The sequence below is a fragment of the Nomascus leucogenys genome, chromosome 9 (genome assembly GCF_006542625.1).
Source record: "Nomascus leucogenys isolate Asia chromosome 9, Asia_NLE_v1, whole genome shotgun sequence".
NCBI classification, from domain to species: Eukaryota; Metazoa; Chordata; class Mammalia; order Primates; family Hylobatidae; genus Nomascus; species Nomascus leucogenys.
This window is the reverse complement of record NC_044389.1, coordinates 49,491,199-49,515,274: the sequence shown is the minus strand read 5'-3', so window position 1 is coordinate 49,515,274 and position 24,076 is coordinate 49,491,199. Positions and strand designations below refer to the sequence as shown.

Genomic DNA, 24,076 nt, shown 5'->3' with positions numbered 1-24,076 from the left:
CATCCTTGCCCATAGTAATGGTTGACCTGTCTTAATAGCCTTGTTGTAAAAATTATTGAGTGAGGACTTGTAAAACAATTACAACAGAAAGAAATGACTGCTCGTGGGTACAAAGAAACCAGTAGTGTTAACCTGTTAAGATGAAAATGTTTTTCTATTAAGTCATGAAGCTGATGGGAGATGTTTGTCATTTTGCAGGGAATATTTATGAATCCTCCTTGCTATAAGGAAAGAGAGGAGAAATAGCACCAATGTTTTCTCTCTGCATCATAATTTAAAGGTTTAGACTTTTTTAAGGAACACAAAGGATGTAATCAAAGTCGTATGAGACTCACCAACATTGCTGTTTCCATTACAAACTAAGTCTGTTTAATTAGGTTACATAGACCCCATAAACCATGGAGACCAGGCTTTGTTGTTTTGGATGCTTAAGCCGTGACTCTTTTAGTCCTTTTTGCAAATGTTACCATAGTCATTATCTTTCTCCTTGAAATGTTATTATTTCCATAACACAAAACGTACATTTTGATGTTGTCACAAATGAAATCTCTCCCCTTCATCAAGAATAGCAAACTTTATTTCACTCTGCTTACCTGCAAGGGTACATGAGAAATCAATCTAACAAAACAAATTGGCTCATTATGTTGTAATGAAGTTGAACGTAAATTATTTTTTATGGCTAGATTTTATCATTCTATTCTGTTAGTGAATACTTTAAAACTCTGCATTAATGTTCTCAGAGGTAAATGTTACTATCAATTATAAAAATCATTGCAATTCATTGATACAGATGGGAATAAGATGTGGAAGGATGAGGGCCAGGGAAATGAGTTGGGTTTCTTGGCTCTATAGCCAGTGACTTACATATGCCATGTACTTCCTAGTCAATTCCCTGCCTTTATGCCATCTCTCTTTCACTTCCTCATTCATAGTAATTCAATAGATGAATTACTTCTCGTTCATCTATTGGCACAGTTCATGAGCATATCGGGCTGGGACTAACTGTATGTCTACATTTGATATGACCCCTGATAACTGTTGACAAAAGCACCATCACCCCAATTTTACCAATGGGGAAGCTCAAATACCAAAGGATTGGACTTAGTCAAAGTCAGTACTTCCAAGAGGTACTCAGGGACCACACCGATAGAAGCCTTGTGGGTTAATTACTTGATCCTGCCCCCAAGTCTTCCTACCTGTTTTTAATAAGCATTTTACTGTACCCTGTAGCTGCTTTGCCATTGTGTTGTTCATTATTCCATGTAACAAGGTTGCCTGGTTTTCCTTACATAACCAGGAAGAACTGGGTAGACACTAAAACCATTTCGACATAAACACAATGCTCTCCATCTGTGAATACACTTCCCATATTCTCAGGTCAGTCTCTTAGTGGAAATCCCATGGGAAATGCCTTACAATTTCTTCCAGTGCCCAAAGCCCCCTACCTCGCAGTGCGAATGAACAGATTCCCACTCCACATCTTCTTCAAGAGGGGACTCTTACACAAAGGCCACACACAGTCAAAGTTGTTCCCTAAGGAACTCTTACAAAAGCAGTCCCAGTAAAATATCTAGAAATGTATCTAGGAATGGTGCCTAGATCACCAGCAACTCCTGAGCTAAAGAAGTTTCCTCTTCCTCCCCGACCTTTGTCCTAGAACACAGTGCATTCTACAAAAGCACATTACAAAAAAATGATTTTGGCAGTCCTGATTTACCAGCTCTGGACCAGAGCTCAGGGCCTCTGTGTCCCTGGTTTGGTGTTTCCATTTCCATATTGCTGCTTCATAAAGAGTTTTGCAAATACTATGTGACACAGCTTCCTTAAATGAATGCTTTAAATGCCTCTAAAGAGACCTTGATTACACTAAGAAGCAGAAAATGTTCTTGACAAACCACTGCTTTGTTTTTCTATAATTAGTTGGGTTCTCTTCCTCTTCTCAATTCTACACCTAATGATGCATCTTGTGTTGTTATTTAAATAACACAAAAGACATGGTAGATTGCATTTACTACACTATGATATAAATATTTTAGTATAGATGTAAAATTTCTGCTCCAACCCCAGGATCTTTATTTTCTGTTTTTAGCAAAATCCAAATATCTCTGACTTGGTGTTAACAGTGATGATTTCTAATTACTTAGGAAAATCTACCTTTTTGTTTACCGCTTTTTTATAACCTGAGCCACTAGGCATGCCATTAGGTGAGAAGACTCACCTCTAGGTTTGTTTTCTTTGCATTTTAGAGTCGCAGTGGGGATGGTATGAGTACTGATTTTCCTGTCAAAGTTAATTTGCCATAAGACATATAATAAAAGTGCATGTATTAATAAATAAAAAAGGCAGCTAACTTGCATGAACATCTGACGCTTCTCATGGAGTCAAACACCAAACAAGTCATAAACGAAGTAAAAGCATTCCTGTAAATGCTTTCAAATGGTAACCAACACCCTTGAAGTCCTATGTGTACAATAGCCTTGGGTCCACCCTTTCTTAATGGACAATGTTTTGTCTGAGGGTCAAGTTCTAGTCTTCCCTCTGTCTAATCTAGTTCATGGGTGGAGAAGGGAGGAAGGCTCTTGGGTTTCTTCTACCAACAGGTGGCCAGATGCAGGTTCTCTGGAAAACATTGATTAACTTTATTCCTTTTATAGCAATACACAATGAGTAGTTTCAAAGGATCAGAAAGTGGACATTTTTTATGTTCCTTTAGTATTTTCTCACTCTCTCCATCTCTCCGTTTACTTTAGTGTGACTTTGCATCAAACACGGGGCTCTCCTGCCAGGCTTGTGAGACTCAGTACTGCCAGGAGCCCCACATAGGTGGATGGCCCTGGGCACCTTCTTTGTACCACTTCCCCATCTGTCATTAGGCCGTGCCCTGAGTTCCACAGGAGCCTACCCAAACCACGCCCTGTAACACAGTCAAGGAAGAGAATGTCTTTGTCACTGACAACAAAAGAACAGCTTTCAGTGAGCAGCACTCCTTCCTCATGAAACACACTCTGGTCCAGCCAGTTTGCTTCCTTTCAGGAGACGGTGTGGGGAGGTCAGTGACCTGAGTGAGTTGCATCTGTACCTCTCTGAGGACAGAATATCGTAAGGCTGGGGGAGAGAGCCTTGGCTACTGTCAATAATTGCTTCTCTAATTATTCTGTCTCATTCTGAATACCAAAGATAACATAAAGTATGTGATAAAATTTACATAGCAATTGGTTTCAACCAACCATTGGCTAGATACATTTCATTAAAACAAAACAAAACAAAACAAAACAAAACAAAACAAAACAAAAAAATCACAAACTCACTCCCAAGCACAGAATCCAGAGGAAAAGAGCACATGAAACACACATGGCTTGAAGGATGGGCATGTGGATTGCTCCTGTGGATGGGACACCATGGCATCCAGGTTTTATCTGCACCCCTTTCCACTAGACTGTCTACAGAACAGTTGGGCAAGACCCTCTTCTTTCAGGCTAACAGCCAGGATCAGCAGCCATAGAAAAACACCTTCTGGCAGCAGGGTCTTCTGCTACCTAGAACAGCTTTCCCTGTGAAGTTCTGCTGCATTTGGGGTTCTCGCTAACTCCAAGGAAAATTAGTGGAGGAGGCAAGCCTATAACATGAAGGGTGGCATGAGACTAGGACCCCTGCTTTTTTGAATGCATGAGGGTTCATCATTGAAAAACCACTCCGTTGCACTTTAGATACAATTAATCTGAATAAGCCCTACGATAGGAAAAGTCAGAGTCAGTCCACTTGCTGTTAGATTGCTTAAACCTAGTATCATGGCATGCATTTGGTTAAAAGCTCTTCCCCATGTAGCCTGAGTCTCACTTGGTTCATCTATTATTCAAAAGCTGTGATTGAAAGAGCCTTCAAACTCACAGGTGTTCAGGTCACTGGGGATGCTGCACAAATATTTGAAATGCAGCAGCCATTAGTGTCCAGTCTCATTATTTTCATGGCCAGGAAAGGCTAAACATGAACATGCTGCAACAAGAACCCTTTTGGGGAGAAAAAAAATAAAAGGTAACTGAAGACCCTCAATAGGGACAACATGTTCTGTAACTTCTGGAAGTAATCAGAGGGAACAAGCCAAATGGCCGATTAACAGTCATGCACAGACAGTCTTCCGTGGCCAAGTGCAGGAGATGTGACGGGTTGAAGGGGGTCCAGAAAGAAGACTAAATCAACTTGGTCCCACTGAAAGTGAAGTCAGTTCCAAGGGCTGAATGTGTTTTAAAGGTTTTTGTTTTTTCCTTTAGGTTAAATTTCCTGGATAAAATCAGATCAGCCGTGTAATCACCCTGCTACAATAAAAGGAGCTCAGTGTGCTTTATGGCAACCACACCAGTCAAGGGCTCCGTCTGGCACCAAGGGGGCCATAAGGGCCCCCTGCCAAGTGGAGCTGAGGGATGCTCGAGGCCAGGGTCTGGACCTTCTCACTATAAAAAGAATAGTGAAGTATACAGATATTTACCTACTGAGTTATGTTTGGGCTGATAAAAATGCTCAGATGTCCTTTAGTTTCTCTTTTTCATATTAGTTTAATTTTTGAGACAGGGTCTCACTCTGTCGCCCAGCTTGGAGTGCAGTGGTGCAATCTCTGCTCACTGCAGCCTCAACCTCCTGGGGCTCAAGCAATCCTCCCACCTTAGCCTTCCCAGTAGCTGGGACTACAGGCATGTGCCACCATGCCCAGCTAATTTTTTTAGTTTCTCCTTTAAATGACTGTTTGTGTAAGAATTGTAGGACTTTGAAAGGATTTGAGCTTTGCAATTTCTCTAGTACAATGTGAGCACGTGATTCATATGAATATTCACTTGCAGAAACTGTTTTTGTTCTAACTTGTTTAATGCCTGCTCTGATCTTAAAGTGATCTCCTTAACATGTATGTATACACAAGTCTCTAAATACCAGGACGGCTGTTACCCAAAACCCACACTATCAAAGATATTGCTTGCTTTATATTTTCAAAGTGAGCTTTTGGAGGACAGGGACAATGGTTTCTTGTAATCTGCTGAGGGAGTCAACCCCAGTGAGGCTGTTCCTTCTCTGTAACCAGCTGCAATTAGGATTTCTACTGTCCTTGCATGGGGCATCCATGGCAAAGGTTGACTTGGCCATGTGGTTAGAACTGGAAATTCAGTATTTTCAGTTGCTCCAGTTGTTTTTGCTCGGGCTACTAATCAATACCAAATCTAGTGCTATCTGAATAGAATAAAATGGCATAGCAACTACCCCATTCTTGCTAACAACTCCAAATGACAACATGGTGGCTCACACCTGTAATCCCAGCACTTTGAGAGTCTGAGGCTGGCAGATTGCTTGAGCTCAGGAGTTTGAGACCAGCCTAGGCAACATGGCAAAACCCTGTCTCTACAAAAAATACAAAAATTAGCCAGGCACGGGGGTGTGCACCTGTAGTCCCAGCTACTCAGGAGGCTTAGGAGAGAGGATGGCTTGAGCCCGAGTGGTGGAGGCTGCAGTGAGTCATGACTCTGCCACTGCACTCCAGCCTGAGTGAGAGTGAGACCCTGTCCCCGCCTCCCCAGAAAAGACAGTGAGGCTTTACTTGAGTGTGCTCCAACTCAACCTCAAAGCCAAGTGCCATGCCACCTTGTAAAAAAGCTTGTTAAAAATAGTGTTATTAGCCTGGCTGACATGGTGAAACCCCATCTCTACTAAAAATACAAAAAATTAGCTGGGCAGGGTGGTGGGTGTCTGTAATCCCAGCTACTCAGGAGGCTGAGACAGAAGAATTGCTTGAACCCAGGACAGGGAGGTTGCACCGAGCCAAGATTGCTCCACCACACTCCAGCCTGGGCAACAAGCAAAGCTCTGTCTCAAAAACAAACAAACAAACGAAACGCTGATATTATTGTAAACAGCTACAGACTCTGTAGACATTGACACAGTGCTGATTTAAGTATCCTCACTTATTGGGGTCAAACATTTGTCTTTAGTAAAATAAGGGCACTGGATTTGATTCTAAAAATAAATGGCAGGAGAGCTGGGAATGGTGCTGACGCCTGTAATCCCAGCACTTTGGGAGGCTGAGACGGGCGGATCACTTGAGGTCAGGAGATCAAGACTAGCCTGGCCAACATGGTGAAACCCTGTCTCTTCTAAAAATACAAAAATTAGTCAGGTATGGTGGTGCTTGCCTGTAATCCCAGCTACCTGGGAGGCTGAGGCAGAAGAATCCCTTGAACCTGGGCGGCGGAGGTTGCAGTGAGCCGAGACCACGCCACTGCACTCCAGCCTGGGTGACAGAGCGAGACTCTAACTAAAAAAAAAAAAAAGAAAGAAAGAAAGAAATGGCAGGAATGCGTTCTGTGATTTCAGGATTCTCTAGTGAGTGGGTGGAGGTAACAACCAAGTTAGGATACCATCAGCAACTGAATCAACTTCGGCAAATGGCTCTCTAAAACTACACTGACGGCAAGGTCATGCCAAAAAAAAGAGGTTGGGCTGAAAAAAATTGTTTCTCTAAGGAAAAGTGTGAACAATTAGTGCCAAACTATTCACATAGTGGAAAGTTCCATGCTTTTGGAAGATGACACACTTGGTAGTTTCTAAGAAGCTGATCTAATCAGCACATTTCATATATTTTCTTTTTTCTAAAAGAGACTTAGAGTTCATGATTCTTTTAGTGTAGATTCTAACCATTTATATCAAATGGAAAGAGCAGGGATCTATTCAGTTGTGTGTCAAATTCTTAGGATCACTGAATAGTTCTGACTTGAGACAAGAACAATATAAGGCCAAGAAAACGGACTGTTTCAATTAAGCTCAGCAGAAAAAAATACACATGAGCCAAAACAGAACAACTTAATACTTAGCAATCACTTAAAAATCTGTAAGCTCAGTCTGAGTCATAAAAAAAAAAGTAGGCCAAGAAGCTTGAAGGAATACAGATTTAAAAGTAAAAGAGGCAAACACTAAAATAAAAATGTTTAAACCTTGCAGTGCTAAACTACTTTCAGATAGCTTTATAATAAGTGAAATTTGGAGAATTATATAAACCCCACACAGATAAGCTTGGACAAAAAATAGGTGAAGGAATATTTGGCAAACGTGAGCATGCATAAATCAGCTGCTCCAGATGACACATGGCCCTGGGGAATAGAATTTGACTAATATGCTTACTGAACAATGGTGCAGTAAAAATGAATAATTATTTCTGAAAAATTACCTTGCACGCAGGGGGATGGCAGAAGACTGGAACAAGGCCAACAACATGTGATAGTGATGCAGAGAGAAAACAGAAGGAAAGGGTAGTGAAAAATTAGTGTATGAGATATGCAATTGTCAGCTTGAAAAATTGGGAATAACTATTAGGAAAGTAAAATTGAGCTTCCAGAAAGCCAGGGATAAAGAAACAAAGGACAGTTTGCATTTAAATGATCACAGACAAGTTCATGAGATCATCTTAAAGATTGTAATACTGTTGTTGTAATTAAGAATACGAAGGCATGGGGTAGGGGGTGGATTGAGCTGAATGCGCAGTGTCTTGGGATTTTATGTTCACTGTTAGTCCAAAGAAAGCTGAAAATGATCAGAAATCACAAACTAAAGGGGCATTAAGCCCAGCCACGGGAAAGTGTTTCAAAGAGTGTCCTAACAATCCGCCATCACATTGATCTGAATCAATACTCTGACTGATAACCTACGAGCAAGTGTCACAAAATTTATGGATGACACTGAGGTAGGGAATGCCATACAGGACAGAGGCAAGAGGAGGGAAAAAATAGGTTAGACATGGGTACATCTGCAATTAGAGAAAATCCATGACAAAGACATGAACAGGCTGGAGTAATTTAGAAGGCAACACAATTTCGGAATGAGAAAATTCAACATGAATTTACACTGAGTAAGAATAGGGGTCAAGGTGGAGAAGGCCATTGGCATTTGCAATTGCATTTAAATCTATATTCGGCACACGTGGACCAGAGTGATGCTTAACCAGGTAAGAACCCTCCTCTCCCATCAGAAATAAATCAGGGGGAAAGCAAGCGGAAGTAGAGGGAACTGATGGTCATGAGCCCACCCAGGTGCCAGCTCCTCTTATGTGGTTCTCACTTGCTACTCAGGAATCCTGTGCTGTAGGAATCATTAGCACTTCATAGGTGTGGATTTGGAGTCAGATTGTCCTGTCTGCTACTTTTTTTTTTTTAAATAGAGATGAGGGTCTCACTATGTTGCCCAGGCTTGTCTCAAACTCCTGAGCTCAAGCAATTCTCCTGCCTCAGCCTCCCGAAGTGTTATAATTACAGAAATGAGCCACCACACCTGTCCTGTCTGCTACTGTTATCGAAGGTCAGTTGCCCTCATGGCTCCCTCCCTCACTTTCTGGGTTCTGCTGCTTTCTTGGCAAGGCCTGCTTACGTAGAACAGCATCTCCTTACCTGCTTTATTTATTTCATGCCACTTATTTCCATTTGATGTACTACATGTGTGCTTATTTACTGCTCTCTCACTGGAATATAAGTTTACTGCAGAATCCCCACAGCCTAGAACATGCCTGATATGTCATAGGCATTTGATAAGTATTTGTTATTAAATTATACTCTTCTCAGGAATGAATGTTTTCTTTTTGCTATCTAAGTGTAAACTTTAATTCATCTACAAGGAGGCTACCTAGCTTGGAAAAGAAGAAAAAAAAATCACACTTACATAAAGAAAACGCTGAACAAAGAACTTCCAAGAAGTAAGAAATATCTTGCTCAATTTTTTTTTAGAACATTAATTTACTTCCACTGGACAAGGCAAATCTATTTCTGTAAACCACTATTTTTATTAATAGAAATTCCCTGCCTTTGCTAAATGGTAAACAAATGTTAAGAATTTGAAGGAGAATCACATCACTGGGCTCCTTTGAGATCCATATGCCTCAATTCAACCCTGTCAACCATGCCAAGAAAGAGGAGAGCAGCTTATGTCCAAAGAAACTGGGAAAGAAAAAACAAACCTGCCTGATGCTTTCTTTAGATGACACTAAGCAACTGAATGGGGGATTAAAAAACAAAAACAAACAAAAAAACAAAACAATAAAAAAACCACCACAGTAAACAAACAGAAAAAACCAAACACACATTGACTTCATCTCTGGGTCTTTTGTAACTGAAGAAACAACGCCTGAGTTACATGGAATGCTTTATCTTAGTCTTCTTCACCTTCGCTGTCCTATTTTTGAACCCTAGACACCACACCTGCCTAGCTGTCATTGGGCTTTTAAATTCTCTGAAATAGACTATATAGGTGTTTGAGAGCAATACATGGAAATTAGTAAGCACCTGAGAGGTGCTGATTTCTCTCTCTCTCTCTTTTTTTTTGTTTTTTTTTTTTTGAGACAGTCTTACTCTGTTGCCCAGGCTGGAGTGCAGTGGTGCCATCTCGGCTCACTGCAGCCTCTGCCTTCTGGGTGAAGCGATTTTCGTGCCTCAGCCTCCTGAGTAGCTGGGACTACAGGCACATGCCACCATGCCTGGCTAATTTTCTGTGTTTTTAGTACAGACAGGGTTTCACTGTGTTGGCCAGGCTAGTCTCAAACTACTGAACTCAGGTGATCCAGCCCCTCAGCCTCCCAAAGTGCTGGGATTACAGACGTGAGCCACCATGACCGGCCCGAGAGGTGGTGATTTCTTTTGTGATGTTAAAGGAATTAGTTTCCTGATGAGGTTGAGCTGCTATCTGGGTAGAACCCAAGGAGGCCAAAAGGTGGGTACTTCAGGGAAGACCCTGGAGTGATAAGACACCAGCACTGCTGCCCAGTACCATGCGAGTATCTTTTCTAAAGAGAAAAGTGTGCAGGGAGCGAAGAAAGGAAGCTGGCTTGTACAGTAGCAGAGATGGACACGCAAGTAGCTGACACTGATCGATAATGCCCATGTGCCAGGCACTGTACTGGGGCTGCGTGTGCATGATATAATCTGTTAGTCCTCACAGTAGCTCCATGAGGTTGATGCAATGACATCATAACACAGAGAAGTTAAGGCAATTGCCCAAAGACACACAGCCAGCAATTGGCAGGGCCAGGCTCTAACTCTGGAGTCCCGCTTGTGATCATAATGCACTTGACCAGCACATCCCCGATGACACCTCAGACCTATGCAGGGCTTGCATCGCAGGAAGGTGGAGGGAGTGGTACCCAGATGCTTTTTTCTATTAAAAACTGCACCAGCATCTAAGAGGGAAGGATTATTCCAGATGAGTTTGCGATAAGATCCCTTTGATCCTTTGTAATCTTTCATCAATTAGCTCATGCAGCCAAAAATATTTCTGACTAATCACTTTAAAGAATGACTTTGAGAACTCCTGTAGTCTGCTCTCTTATGCCTACTTCAGTGGAAAAATAATTGTACAAACTAGGAACTGCCATCTTCAGCATAATTTTAACTGGCCAGAGAAACTACCCAAACATTACCCAGAAAAGTTTAATCTATAAAGCAATTACTTTTCTGTTTCAGAATCCATCTCAGCCCCCCCAACTTGGCCCTAGTGAATTATAAAGGTGTGAAACAACCGAACACATCCAAGCAAATCTATCTCCATGACAACACAGTAACGATGCAGTCCTGGAATCAGGATGCCTGCATTCCAGGCTGGCTGGATTACCTAGGGAAGTTTCCTCAGCCTCAATAAATCAGAGTTTTCTCATCAATGAGATGGGGAGCCACTGCATTTGCTGCAAGGTTCCTAGGAGATCATTTATTTCTCATCACCATTAATTTCTCATCTCTGATGTTTATAGTGCACTTAAAATGTTCCAGGCATCTAATGCTTCCTGTGTATTGCATTTAATTCTTACTCCCATGAGGTAGGTGCCATCATTAAAACCTGATTTAAGGATGAGAGGCTTGAAGCTTAGCTGAGGTTACATAGCTAGTCAGTGATGAGCCAGGATTTGTACTCAGATTTGAATGACTTCAGAGGCCACATTTTTTTTTTTTTTTTTTTTTTTGAGACAGGGTCTTACTCTGTCGCCCAGGCTGGAGTACAATGGTGCTATCTTGGCTCACTACAGCCTCTGCCTCGCAGGTTCAAGCAATTCTCCCGCCTCAACCTCCTGAGTAACTGGTAGTACAGTGCACCTCACCATGCCCAGATAATTTTTGTATTTTTAGTAGAGACAGGGTTTCACCATGTTGGCCAGGCTGGTCTCAAACTCCTGGCCTTAAGTAATCCACTCACCTCAGCCTCCCAAAGTGCTGAGATTATAGGCATGAGCCACCACACTGGGCCAGAGGCCCCATTTTTAATCAATACAAGCTAAAGCTTGTTAATGTTCCATGACTGAACTCTGCCCTGCCTCTCTGCTGCCATCCTTTGTATATGAAACTCTTAAAATTACATAAAAAATCCTTGGAATAGCATATTCAAACATAAAGCCTTACTGCTGTCAAATGGACCCAGGCTGCACGTGTTCAAAGTTGGTCAAGGAAATCCCATGTTGCCATTCCGAGCGGGCCCAGGTGGTCAGACTCCATCGGACGATGCTCCATTCATGATGGGTGCTGTGCAGGGTCACTTGCCACACTGTGTCACCTCTGTGTCATTGCTTTGCCTAGAGCTGGTAGTTTACAATTTTAACCACTAGCTTCAATTTTATTGCTTCCTCTGGACACATTTCATAAAACGATGAATGCTTTACTCTTGTTTCCAAAAAAATGTCATAACTTGTTGAAGGTCACATAGCTTGTTACTGGCAGGGCTGAGTCATTTGGGTAAATTATTAGGCCTTAGTTTCTTCATCTATAAAATAGGGGGATTAGACTAAATCATCTCCAAGCTCTCCTTCAGCTCTCAAAAATTTATGGTTCTGGGCCACAGACACCACCAGCCAAGCAACAAGCTGGATTCAGTCTTTCTCTTCAAATGGGGGAAGGAGGAACATAGGAAAGAGGAGCTGCAGTGTGAGGGCAGCAAGGAGCTAAATAGCTGAGGAATGGCTACTGGGGAGGGAGTCAGGGGCAGAGTCAAGAGACTGGCAGATATGGTCAAGACCGAGCCACTCGTGCAGGCAGAGATGTGTGGGAGGCGAGGCCTCAGCCGCTGACAAGTAGCTCAGGCCTCTCTCCATGGACTTTCTCCTAAGCTAGTTACCCCTTTCTCAGCTCAAGTCAGCCGTTTCTCTGCCTCTTCAGTGAGAGGGAGGAAGAGACTGTATGGTTACAGCAACTCCAGTTTCTTGATCTCAGTCCACCTGTGCTCACTGTGGATAAAGTTAGTTGTTACCAAATTATATCAAATCGAAGACTATGTCTATTGGAAGGTGCACCATTATTTTTACAGATAACCAAGAAAGACAGACACTGCCAATTATCTTTGCATGGTGTTGTCAATTCTAAGATGGAATCTGCTTTCAGGAGACATTAAGAAGTATGTCTTAGAATTGATGAAATATATTCTAACTCCCTCCATTACTCATGATAAAATCCACAAGTTAAGGGTTTCCTATGTACCAGGCACTATATTAAATGCTTTACATAATATCACAATAGCCTGTGAGGTAAGTGTTATTCCCATTTATTGGTGAGAAAAGCTCAGAGAAGCTAAGTAACCTGCCCAAGGTTACCCAGATAGCAGAGACTATATAGGAACTGGGGTCAGTCTGACTCCAGCATGTGCCTTGAATCACTAGGTCATCTCACCTTCAGCAGAGAGCTACTGGATTACAGTCCTTGGGATGACAAGTGGACTTGTTTCTGGGGTCCCTGGCTTCTCCCTCCCCTACTGTTCTGGGTAGAGCTGCTAACGAAAGAAGAAAGTGGGGAAGGGCTCACAGGTACATTCTTGGCTCATGGGGCAACCAGGAAGACAGCTCCAGCTCTGGGTATGCAAGAGTTAAACACAGGAGAAATGGGCTTAGAAGGGCACCAGAATTCCCAGAGCTGGCTCTACAGGAAAATATGAGAGAATAAGAAGAAGGAGTCAGAAAGAAAGGACGGTGAATTTGGTACCTCAGAGCTCCCATGAGAGGGATGATGACTGTAAGGCTGATGAATATGGCTCGAGGGTCCTGGCATGCATGTGCCTTTCCAAGAACCTGACGGGGACCTACCAGTTGTGAATTCACAATTTTACCTTCCTTTTTAAAAAGAGGACTCAAATTCTGAACATTGCAAGTTTCACAAACCTGGATCCTCCAGTTCCAATCTTGGTGTTAATGAAAGCAGGTGTGGTTGGGGGTGGTGGGCCTCAGAGAAAGCTGGAAGGGAGTGGGGCCACATGAGCACACAGAAGGAGTGATGGTTAAACAAACAAAAAAAAAGTCGGGGGAAATATGACTATGAGAAAAGGATGTCTGCTTCCTTGGCCTGCCAAGTTTTATTTGGCCTGCAGAAGTAGACCATTTCCTGCCCTATTCCTTCCAAGACCAACCCCACAGACTGGCAGTGAGCAATTTTCCTCCATTTACTTTGAAGAAGTTGTTTTACCAATGAGCCCTGAAAGTGGGCAGATTGTCATAGAACCCTTAGGTATATATTTTATTCTTTAACAATGATTTTGTGCCTGTTTTATCATGGATATATTAATGTAGTAGTATATGTGTATAATTTTATATAGACAACTACACATATGACAGGCAATGGAGAAATTTATTGATTGATATAGGTCTGTGATCAAGGAGTTGCAAGATTATTGCCTATGGAGATATTTCTCCAGTTTCTTAAAGTTCTCCCATTAGAACACTTATACACTGTTGGCAGGAGTGTAAATTAAATCAACCATTCTGGAAGGCAGTATGGCAATTCCTCAAAGAGCTAAAAGAAGAACTACCATCCCACCCAGCAATCCCATTACTGGGTATAAACCCTGAGGAATATAATTCATTCTACTATAAAGACATATGCACGCAAATGTTCTTTGCAGCACTATTCACAATAGCAAAGATATGGAATCAAACTAAATGCCCATCAATGACAGTCTGGGTAATGAAAATGTGATACAGATATACCATAGAATACTATGCAGCCATAAAACAGAACAAGATCATGTCTTTCGCAGGAACATGGATGGAGCTGGAGGCTACTATCCTCAGCAGACTAATGCAGGAACAGAAAACCAAATGCTGCATATCTAAGTGGGAACTGAATGGTAAGAACTTCCGAACACAAAGAAGGAAATGACTGACACTGGGGTCTACTTGAAGGCGGAGGGTAGGAGGAGGGAGAGGAACAGAAAGGATAACTATTGGGTACTGGGCTTAATACCTATGTGATGAAATAATATGTACAACCCCCATGACATGTGTTTACCTATGTAACAAACTTTGACATGTACCCCCCGAACCTAAAATGAAAATAAAAAAAAAATAAATTCTCCCCTTAAAGCTTCTGGGCAACAAAATCATAAAAGACAGTTTCAATTTTCTCTTTTTCAGTTACTAGCCTAGTATTTGGAATTTGCCAAAGCTATATTCCTCAGAATTTACCTCAAGAGCTCCTTTGTATCAGTGGAGGATGAAGAACGGAGAAGAGGAGGAGGAGGATGAAAGAAACTTAAGAGATGTGGCAACTAATTGCAAATGTGTAGATTGTATTTAGCTCATGATTCAAACAAACTAGATATGTGTTATTAAAGAATTATGGTTGTTTTTGGTGTGATATTAGTATTGTGGTCACATTTCTTAAGAATCTATCTTTAGAGACAGGTGCTGAAATGCTTGCAGATGAAATGACATTATCATCTGAGATGTGCTTCAAAAACAGTTAAAGGAGATATTGATGAGATGGCCTTGAATTCACAATTGCTGAAGATGGGTATGGGGCATATGGAGTTTTATTATAACCTTTTATCTCCTTTTATATTGTTTGTAGTTTTCCATTATAAGTTAAAATGAAGAAAATAAGTCAACCAAGCATGAAGCGGTCAGTGAGATTCTTACAGACATCCCAACTTTGCCTCTTATCCACCTGACATAGTCATGGAACTAGAAAGACAAACACAATTTGCCAAGCATCAGAGTGGCATCTTGAAACTGCTGGGTTTTGTTTAGGGTGACCTCCCTAGGAAGAGAACACTTTGGACCAGGGAGTGAACAGCTTGGAACTGGAGTGGCTTTACTGCTGGCAAAAAAGAATTTGCTAATTCTCAAAGGGGGGAAAAATAAGACCATGAAACAGGATCACAATGCTCTTTGGACATCAAAGAATCATTACAAAATAAGATTTTGGTGAGTTCAATGAATCAGGGCCATGAGGCTTCAATTTCCTTCAAAATACCCAAGTCTAAAAATTCAAGGAAAAATGCCCTGTTAAGCATGTGCTGAACTGAAATGCTTCAAGAGTCATTGTGCCCAAATGGGCCCTGGCTTTGCCCCAAGACTGGATCTTGTTCCTGTTGGAATATGATTTCTCCACCATACCCCATTTCCTCTATAAACTCTACCTCCTGCCTTCCAGGTCCTCGTCCAAATTCTACTTCAGATGCTTAAAACACAGGACAAGAAAAATCCAGGGATCAGCAACATTTTTTTTCCCCTTTTCAATTTCGATAAGAAAGAAACAAATTCTTGGAGACTCAATTTGGAAAACATTTGCTGGCAAATCCATAAAGCTCACCCTGTTGGTTTGAACTTTGAAAGTGTTGGGAATGGCTAACACAGTGAAAATGAAGTGGGGAGGAAATGGATGCTAAGGCAATCCACTGTATTCCACTCACCCCCGACTCATTCACCCCAGAAAAAATCCAGCCATAATCATCTGGACCTTCCTGTGTGGATCTCCATTAGTACAAAGCTTTTTAAAAAAGGCACTTCCCCAGGTCATGGAGTTCATGGCCCAATACCTGGTCTGACTGAAGTCAGCAGGCAGGAAAAGGAGCTACTAAGGGTGGTCTTGCCACACAGCCTTGACCTAGAGAAGGGGATACTGAAGAGCCAGACCAGGGCGTAATGGGTAGACGGAAATAGATATAGAAAATGGAGGCAAGCAACCTCCCCACTTGAAAGCCTGGAATGCCCAGCTGGGTTTGATTTAAAGCTCTCTTTGGGCCCGTTAGCCCAAAAATGAATGTTCTTGTTGCATGAAGTCTGTGCAGTTTGTCAGAGGTGTATGTTGCAGGTTAGGTTAGAGTCAGTTAACCTAGGAGGTGGTTGGTGGTTGGAATCCTTGGTTCTAAGAGCTTGGTGTGTTCTGTGGCTCTGACTCCTGGAGCCTACCACATTTTGCAGGAAGGACATACATAAGGCTGCCCATAACTCCTACTGCTCTTGGCAGTTTCTCCCGGAAACCTCATCCTTCTGTTACAGTAGGTAGTCAGGCAGACATGAGCAGGGAAGGCCACCCGCCCCACAATGAGGAATGTCAGGCAACCATCAGGTAATGGTCGGGCAGTTGTTAATTGTCTCTCTAAAATAATCATTGGTTGAAGCCAGGGCCAGACAGTTTCCCAATAAATAGAAAACACCTGGTGATCAGCTTCCTAGTAAGATCTCAGGAGTTGGGTGAGTGGACTCAAGAGTGCGCACTAAGAGGCAAAACGGCAGAGTTTAACTGGTATATGAATCCTCAACTGATAAGGAGAAAAACCCCTCAAGTGAGCACACACACAACTTCCGTAAACACACTGTGCATGCTCACCCCCCAAGTGCCTGAAGGCCACTGTGGATGCAGACAGCTCACTCCCAGGGAAGAATCAGGGGAGAAGAGATGCAACCCCCCTGGAAGCATGCCAACATATGAAACCCCAAGTCAAAGGTCAAACCGCCCAGCTGATCTGAAGTCACCCGCTTGGCCCCCTTCTAAGTGTACTTCCTTTTGTTCCTGCTCTAAAGGTTTTTAATACACTTTTCACTCCTGCTCTAAAACTTGCCTTGGCCTCTCACCCTGCCTTATGCCCCTTGGTTAAAAATTCTTTCTTCTGAGGTGTTAAGAATTGAGGTTGCTACAGATTTGCCACCAGTAACATTTCCATAGCCTTAGATGATTTAGGTTTCAAAATTGGAATTGCTCATTTTAATCTCTGGAGTACAAAACTCCAATGGGAATAAGCTATTCCCACTTAGTACTACTATCTCTATAGGGATAAGAAAATAAAGTACAATTTTCTCTCCAGATTATATAATGAATATTGTTCCTAGTGATTCCACTTACAAACCAAAAATATTTGACTCTAAACTAGAAAGAGCACAGCATTTCCTGGCTTCTTGGGAAGTCAGTCACACAGCTAGTGGCACTAGTTTCCAGGACTTGTCATCCTCCAGTGACCACGCCTAGCTGTCTTGTTGATAACTGTCTTCCTAAAATGAAGGGCAGGTACTTTGAAAAGCGAGTTCCAAACTAACTGTGCATCCACTCAAAGCTCACTCAGACTTTGTACCACAGGCAAGAGCAGGTCACACCACCAGAATATGGCACAAACATGAGAATAATTTTCAAGGATGATAGGAACTAAAAATTTTCAAAGTGGGAAGGAGATGAAAAAACTCCACTTTTCTGTAACTAGCTCATGAGGGTTTGGTGTGTGGAGAACGAAATGCACCACCAGTACTGGCACCACTCCACCAAATTCTAAGTTTTTTTCTTGTATTTTTGTTAAATATGTAGGCTGGGCACAGTGGCTCATGCCTGTAATCCCAGCACTTTGGGAGGCTGAGGTGGGTGGATCACCTGAGGTCAGGAGTTCAAGACCAGCCTGACCAATATGGTGAAACCCCATCTCTACTAAAACTACAAAAATTAGCCAGACGTAGTGGCAGGTGCCTGTAGTCCCAGCTATTCGGGAGGCTGAGACAGGAGAATTGCTTGAACCCGGGAGATGGAGGTTGCAGTGAGCCGAGATGATGCCACTGTATTCCAGCCTGGGCAACAGAGCAAGACTCCATCTCAAAAAAAAAAAAAAAACTTAAATATTTAAAGAAATGTTACAAAAGCCACAGGTGATGACTGACCAACACAACGACAATCCCAGTTATTCAAGTACAGTGCTGCATCCTGAAACATCTGAGATGAGCCTAGCTTGTATCATTATGAGCAAGGTCAATATTCCCTTCCATAGAAACCAACCAGGGTCTTCTTTATCACAGCCTTCTCATCTTTCTGGGCCTATATTTACAGCCCTGCACGTGGAGAGACTTGTAGATGAAAACCTTAGAACAATGTAGGTTCTGAGGACCACCCATATCAGAAGTAGGGGCGGAGTTTATTTTCAAAATGCAGATTTGGAGGGCTCTAAATCAAACCTATTAAAATTAAAATCTTTGGGAGAGGGGGCCCATCCATTTTCATGCTTAAGCCTTCCAGGTGATTCTCATGAGGCCACCCCATTTTCATTCTTGACAAGCTCCCCGGAGGATCCGTATGGGCACTACAGTTTAAGAACTCTTCACTCCAGCTGGAAAGCCAACTTACCCTGACTTTCCCTGTTGAAAATTATCACATTTAGGAGTTGGCCAAGATATGAGGCAAATTCATTTAATTTGGTTTAACTTAATTCTGCCCCGAGCTGTGCAGAGGCTGGGCATATGAACATTACTACATCCCAAGATCTCCTCAGAACTCACAGGGTAGAAGTTCCTGATGCATATAGCACTGAGTGGGGACACAGAGAGGAGCGATAATTTTCAACAGGGAAAGTCAGGGTAAGTTGGCTTTCCAGCTGGAGTGAAGAGTTCTTAAACTGTAGTGCCCATACGGATCCTCCGGGGAGCTTGTCAAGAATGAAAATGGGGTGGCCTCATGAGAATCACCTGGAAGGCTTAAGCATGAAAATGGATGGGCCCCCTCTCCCAAAGATTTTAATTTTAATAGGTTTGATTTAGAGCCCTCCAAATCTGCATTTTGAAAATAAACTCCGCCCCTACTTCTGATATGGGTGGTCCTCAGAACCTACATTGTTCTAAGGTTTTCATCTACAAGTCTCTCCACGTGCAGGGCTGTAAATATAGGCCCAGAAAGATGAGAAGGCTGTTTCCATGCTCATGCCCATGATGCTGAAAGTTATTTTCCCAGATTCCCTTTGGGGTCTAGGAAATTCAAAAGGAATGTTCATGGAGGTCTGCGGGTGAGGGCATGTGGGGAAAGAAAGGGCTGTCACTCATCCTTAGGGCATGCTCTTTGTAGACCCGAGGGCTGTCCTAGATTCCCCGTGCCCTGATCTATGGATTGGGACTCCACACCAAATACTCTGGTTTTAGGGTTCTTCTGTCAAATTCACTGTCCTCATGGTTGAGGCATCAGGTGACAATAAACATATTTAAAGAAGGAAAGGCCCTGGTATAAACACACCTGATAGTAATGACTTAAGCATACCCTGAGACTGACCCTGTGTAGCAGACACACATGCATGGGGTTCGGAGTTCCAAGCTAAGGAATCCGGGAGTGGCCAACCCGGAGGGTCATTCCTTATCTATGAGAAACAGCTTAGCCCCTAGCCTGTCCCAGGAAACGTGGGCTGTATAGGAGACTGATGATGTCCTTTGTTGAAAGTTGCTAGGTGGAGACTGTTAGGGACCTAAGTGAATATAAAATGCATGCCTTTTGCAAGTGTTTGCAGTTCTGTCCAGCTCTCGCCATTGGACTATATGCAAGGGGGTTCTGCTGTCCAATCTGCTGCCACTGGACTCTCTCCCCTATATGTAAGTCCCCAGTAAAACCCAGTGTCTCATTTGCCAGTTCTGGGTCTGCTCTTCATCCTTTTGAACCTGGTGTCTTTCCCACTGGAGTCAATAGGTGTTTGGCCCAACATTACGAATTGGTTTGGCCAAGTCGTTATAAACTATTGGCCCTCAAGTCCAAACCAAGCGTGCCTAAGTGATCTGCTAAATTTGACACAGGGTTTTTGTTTTGTTTTAAATTCAATTTGAATGCTTTCAGGCATTATATATTCATTCTGCAGTTGGCCAGAGGCCTCACCACCTCCCTTTGTGTTATGCCTGAATGATACACATTTTAAAATAATTCCTGGCTGGGCACGGTGGCTCATGCCTGTAATCCCAGCACTTTGGGAGGCCAAGGCAGGTGGATCACAAGGTCAGGAATTCAAGACCAGCCTGGCCAATATGGTGAAACACCATCTCTACTAAAAATACAAAAATTAGCCGGGTGTGGTGGTGGGCGCCTATAATCCCAGCTACTTGGGAGGCTGAGGCAGGAGAATCATTTGAATCCGGGAGGCGGAGGTTGCAGCTAGCTGAGATTGTACCATTGCACTCCGGCCTAGGCAACAGAGTGAGACTCTGTCTCAAAAAAAAAAAAAAAATCATGCCTTGCTCCTGTAGGCATTTGACTTGGAGAAACCTGGGCCACATGCTAAATTTGAATCCATGTACTGGATTAGTTCCAGTGTCTGAGCTGGGCATGAACTCAGGAACACAAGAGTGCATTGGTGTTAGAGAGAAAGGAAAATCCAGGAGGGTCTGTGCATCTGGAAGCACAAGGAATACAGGGCAAGCTTCCCCTAGTGCCAGGAATCCAAAGCTCAGATAAAGGGTGGAGGAAGCCCAGCAGATCCCCCAAGCTCTGCCTGCTTTTGGGATCCTATGGCCCAGAGTAGGTAAGAGAAGGCCTCCGTCTTGGACATGCAGCCATCACCCATCATTCCTGCTCCCAAGGGTGCTAAACTGGCCCAGCAGCCCTATTTACTGTTCCAAATGACAGTTTTTCAAGCTTTGGTGACAACCACAGCCAGCTCCTAACCTTTTTGCTGGTGCCACTTACCATCCCTGAAATACTTCCTCTTTCTACCTGTTTCTGCCTCATTCCTCTAAGCACTTCAAGATCCAGCTTAAACCCCCAACTCCTCTGGAAGCTTTCCCTGATCAATTTCACCAACGTGGACAATCTCTACCTCCTCTCAACTTACCACCTACTCTACTTATAAATGATTTGTTTCCATCTGCCTTGAATCGTTGCTTATATCTCTTATGTGTATAAATTTCAGCTTCTCAATTAGACTGTCAGCTCCTAGAGAGGAGGTACCATGCCTCAATTCTTATTGCCTAGATTCCTTAGAGAACATGACAGTACCTGAAATGTGTCACTAATTCACTGATTAATTATCCCCAGTAGCATCAGGGAACAGCTGCACAGAATTCTCTCACAAAGCATACACAGCAATTGGAAGCTTCTAAGAAAGTCAGATAATGTGGAAACACCATCCTGGCAATTCCCTAGCATCATACTTTCATAGATTGCTTGCGTCCGTTCAGTTATTCAGCAAAAAATGTTGCCTTTGATTCATGTACTTGTAGAAGAGAAAATTATTAAGTGGTATAAGGACCTTCCTTCAGATGTAAACAAATGGAAACATTCCTCACTAGCAGGAATCTTTGTGTAGGAATAGCAGGAATCTGTAGTCAGTGGAGTGGTGGCCCCCAAAAGATGTCTACCCAGAACCTGTGAATGTGACCATATTTGGAACAAGGGTCTTCTAGATGCAATTAAGGATCTCAAGATAAGATTACCATGGAGTATCCAAGTAGGCCCTAAAGCCAGTGATAAGTTTCCTTATAAGAAGAGGAGAAGGCAAACAGAATTGAAGAGGACACTGAGGAGAAGGCCATGTACAGACAGGTGGAGGCAGAGGTAGAGTTATGCAGCCACAAGCCAAGGAACACCTGCAGCCCCCTCTACAGAACTAGAAGAATGCAAGAAAGCATTCTCCCCTATAGCCTTCACAGGGAGCATGACCTTGCTGACACCTTGATTTCAAGCTTCTAGATGCCAGAACTGTGGGAGAATAAATTTCTATTGTTTTAAGACACCCAACTTGGGTTAATTCATGACAGCAGCCCTAGGAAACCAACATAGCAATGAAGAAGGATAGCGGATGGGAATGGGTGGGCAGGGAAGAATATCATGGCACCGGATTTCAAAGATCCCAACCTCAGCATCCATTGAGAGAGGAATGAGCCTTTTCATAATCTCTGCCATTGTCTGTTTGTCTAGAAAAGCTTCTGCAAGGTCATTATTTCCTCAGAGATGCTCATGATTCAGATTTAAGCTAGATACTTTCTCTTGGATCCTGGAGTTACATTCCAATAAGATGGGACCAGATAATCCTGAAATGCAGAACAAATGATCCCTTCCAAGAACCTAGCTCTATTTATCAAAGAGCACCTGCTGTGTTAGACAAACTGACTGGTCCAGCTAATTACAAAGGAGGCACGGGCTACCACCACGTAGTTATGGCTGGTAGCACTATCTAATGTGACCAGACAAGCTTTTCTGATCTGGGCTCTATGAACTCCATTTAAAGTCTCTGTTTTCATTTGCCCACTGACTGTAATTTACACATAAGCCAACTCTTGCTATTTTTCCCGTCTGGTTAGGTTCGTAAGGAGGAATACATTTTTGCAAATGTTCCAAACACAAGGCACACACAGCAACACTTTTCATATGATTGCTAGAAGTCGTTCACATCAGTCTGTAATCCTTATTCAAAGCTTACTAACAAAAGGAGCTGGAAAAATATCACTAGAGGTTGGTGACATGAGGCATTTCCTTGCATAAAATGGACATGGGTCATGTAGGAAATTGTCTTTATTTTTCAGAGATGCACAATGATGCATTTAGGGGTGATATGTCACGATGGCTACAATTTGCTCCAGACCATTGCAGCAAGAAATATATGAAGCAAATGTGGCAAAATGTTAACCCATTAAATCAAGGCAATGGAAATATGGGTGCTCAAGGCATGTTTCTTTGTATCCCATAGGTTTCAAAAGCATCAAAAATAAAAATAACATGGATATATACATTTTATACATAGGGTTCTTTTTTTACTGATACTATACTTGTTTTCAGGTATAGAGACTGTCTCAATAAAGGGACGATGCCTGCTTGCAATTATAAATACCCAACAGAGGCAGCAGATCTATGCATACAAATTCTATTCTTAACTGCTCTTCAGTTCTATTTACGGAAGGAAGAGAAGTTACATCTATTGAGGAAAAAGAGTACCCTGAAAAAGCAGCATTGGCACTGAAGCAGGAAAAAAAGAAATGCCTTGTTGAGAAAGTACTGCATCTGTTAATATGGGGCTTTTTTGTCAAGTCACAGACAGCTAAGCATGCGGCTTTAAACTGCTGGCAGGGCACTTTGTCCAAGTGCATCTAGTGTGTGTGGAATTTATTCCTCTAAATGGATATATCCGCTAGGGAATGGACTCAGATCTCACCCCAACATGCTAGGCACATAAACACACAGGCACGGACAGAGAGTGGACTCACAGTTCTGAATACAGGAAGTGCAGGTTGCCCACATTGTCAATGTAGTTAGCAGGACTGAGCCAAGGCAAGACCAGCAACAGAAGCGCCTTCATTCTCCGAGCAGCGTGCTGCCTTCTCCCTGGCCACCTTCTGTCAGCTACAAGGGCCCAAACCAGCCAAGCTCCTTTAAGCAAACCTTGCCATGCCCCCACGATCAGTAGATCATAAAGAATTTGACTGAGAACCTTTAGATTAAGCCACGTTAATAAATCACGGGCCTGTAAGAAGATTATGCTCTCTGATTCTCAGATGAGAGGATGCAGGAATGCAAGGAGCTACCATGGTTGGCGAGAGAGCTTAGGCTGAGAGCAGGCAGGCTGATGCCCAGGAAAGGAACCAGCCCCTCCTGCAGGATGCGGACTGGTTCTTGGGAAGCAGCTGGTACATTTACATCACCAGCTGGGAGCAGACAGGCTGGGAGTTAAAGTGTGTTGGAAGAGGGCATGAGCATGGCACATTCAGACCCCACGGTGTGAATAATTAAATAATGAAAAGCTGCCCTCCAGTTTGCTAGAGCGGCACTGTAAGAAATTCCCATCTTTGGAGCAGCCTGGAGATCTGAGGTTAAAGCAAGCATTCAGATATTATAACACAGGAGTGGCTGAAATATGAACCAACCCCACCTTCCTCCAGCACTGTATGTATATTTAGAGTACGATTTAAAACGTTTTACCGATCACCGTCTTGACTGCACTGACATATGAAAGAGATGTGACAGTGACAGCTTCCTTGCTAATTTTGAAAATTGGCTCTAGGGGAGAATAGGCTGTGCCATTCTCTGTCAGAATAACAAAGAGCCTGGATAGACATAAAGTTCTGTCCAAACAACGTACAGGTTCCTGTTTGGTGAGGAAA

General features: G+C 42.8%; 1 protein-coding gene across 4 annotated transcripts in view; it reads right to left on the bottom strand.

Moving 5' to 3' along the window:
• The window catches only part of LNX1 (ligand of numb-protein X 1), a 112,441-nt gene extending 88,824 nt beyond the window's left edge, over positions 1 to 23,617 (bottom strand). Inside the window, exons 1-2 of one of the 4 annotated variants that reach the window (XM_030818933.1) lie at positions 23,183 to 23,236; positions 7,202 to 7,227 (exon numbers count right to left, since the gene is read on the bottom strand). Coding sequence is in view for 1 of the 4 variants with exons in the window: in XM_030818931.1 (XP_030674791.1) it covers positions 23,183 to 23,274 (92 nt within the window). In the remaining 3 variants the exon portion in view is untranslated. Of the gene's footprint in view, positions 1 to 3,888; positions 4,268 to 7,201; positions 7,228 to 23,182 lie in introns of those variants that run through there. The other 3 variants (XM_030818931.1, XM_030818932.1, XM_030818935.1) reach the window with 3 other exon arrangements.
• Positions 23,618 to 24,076: the final 459 nt, after the last annotated feature.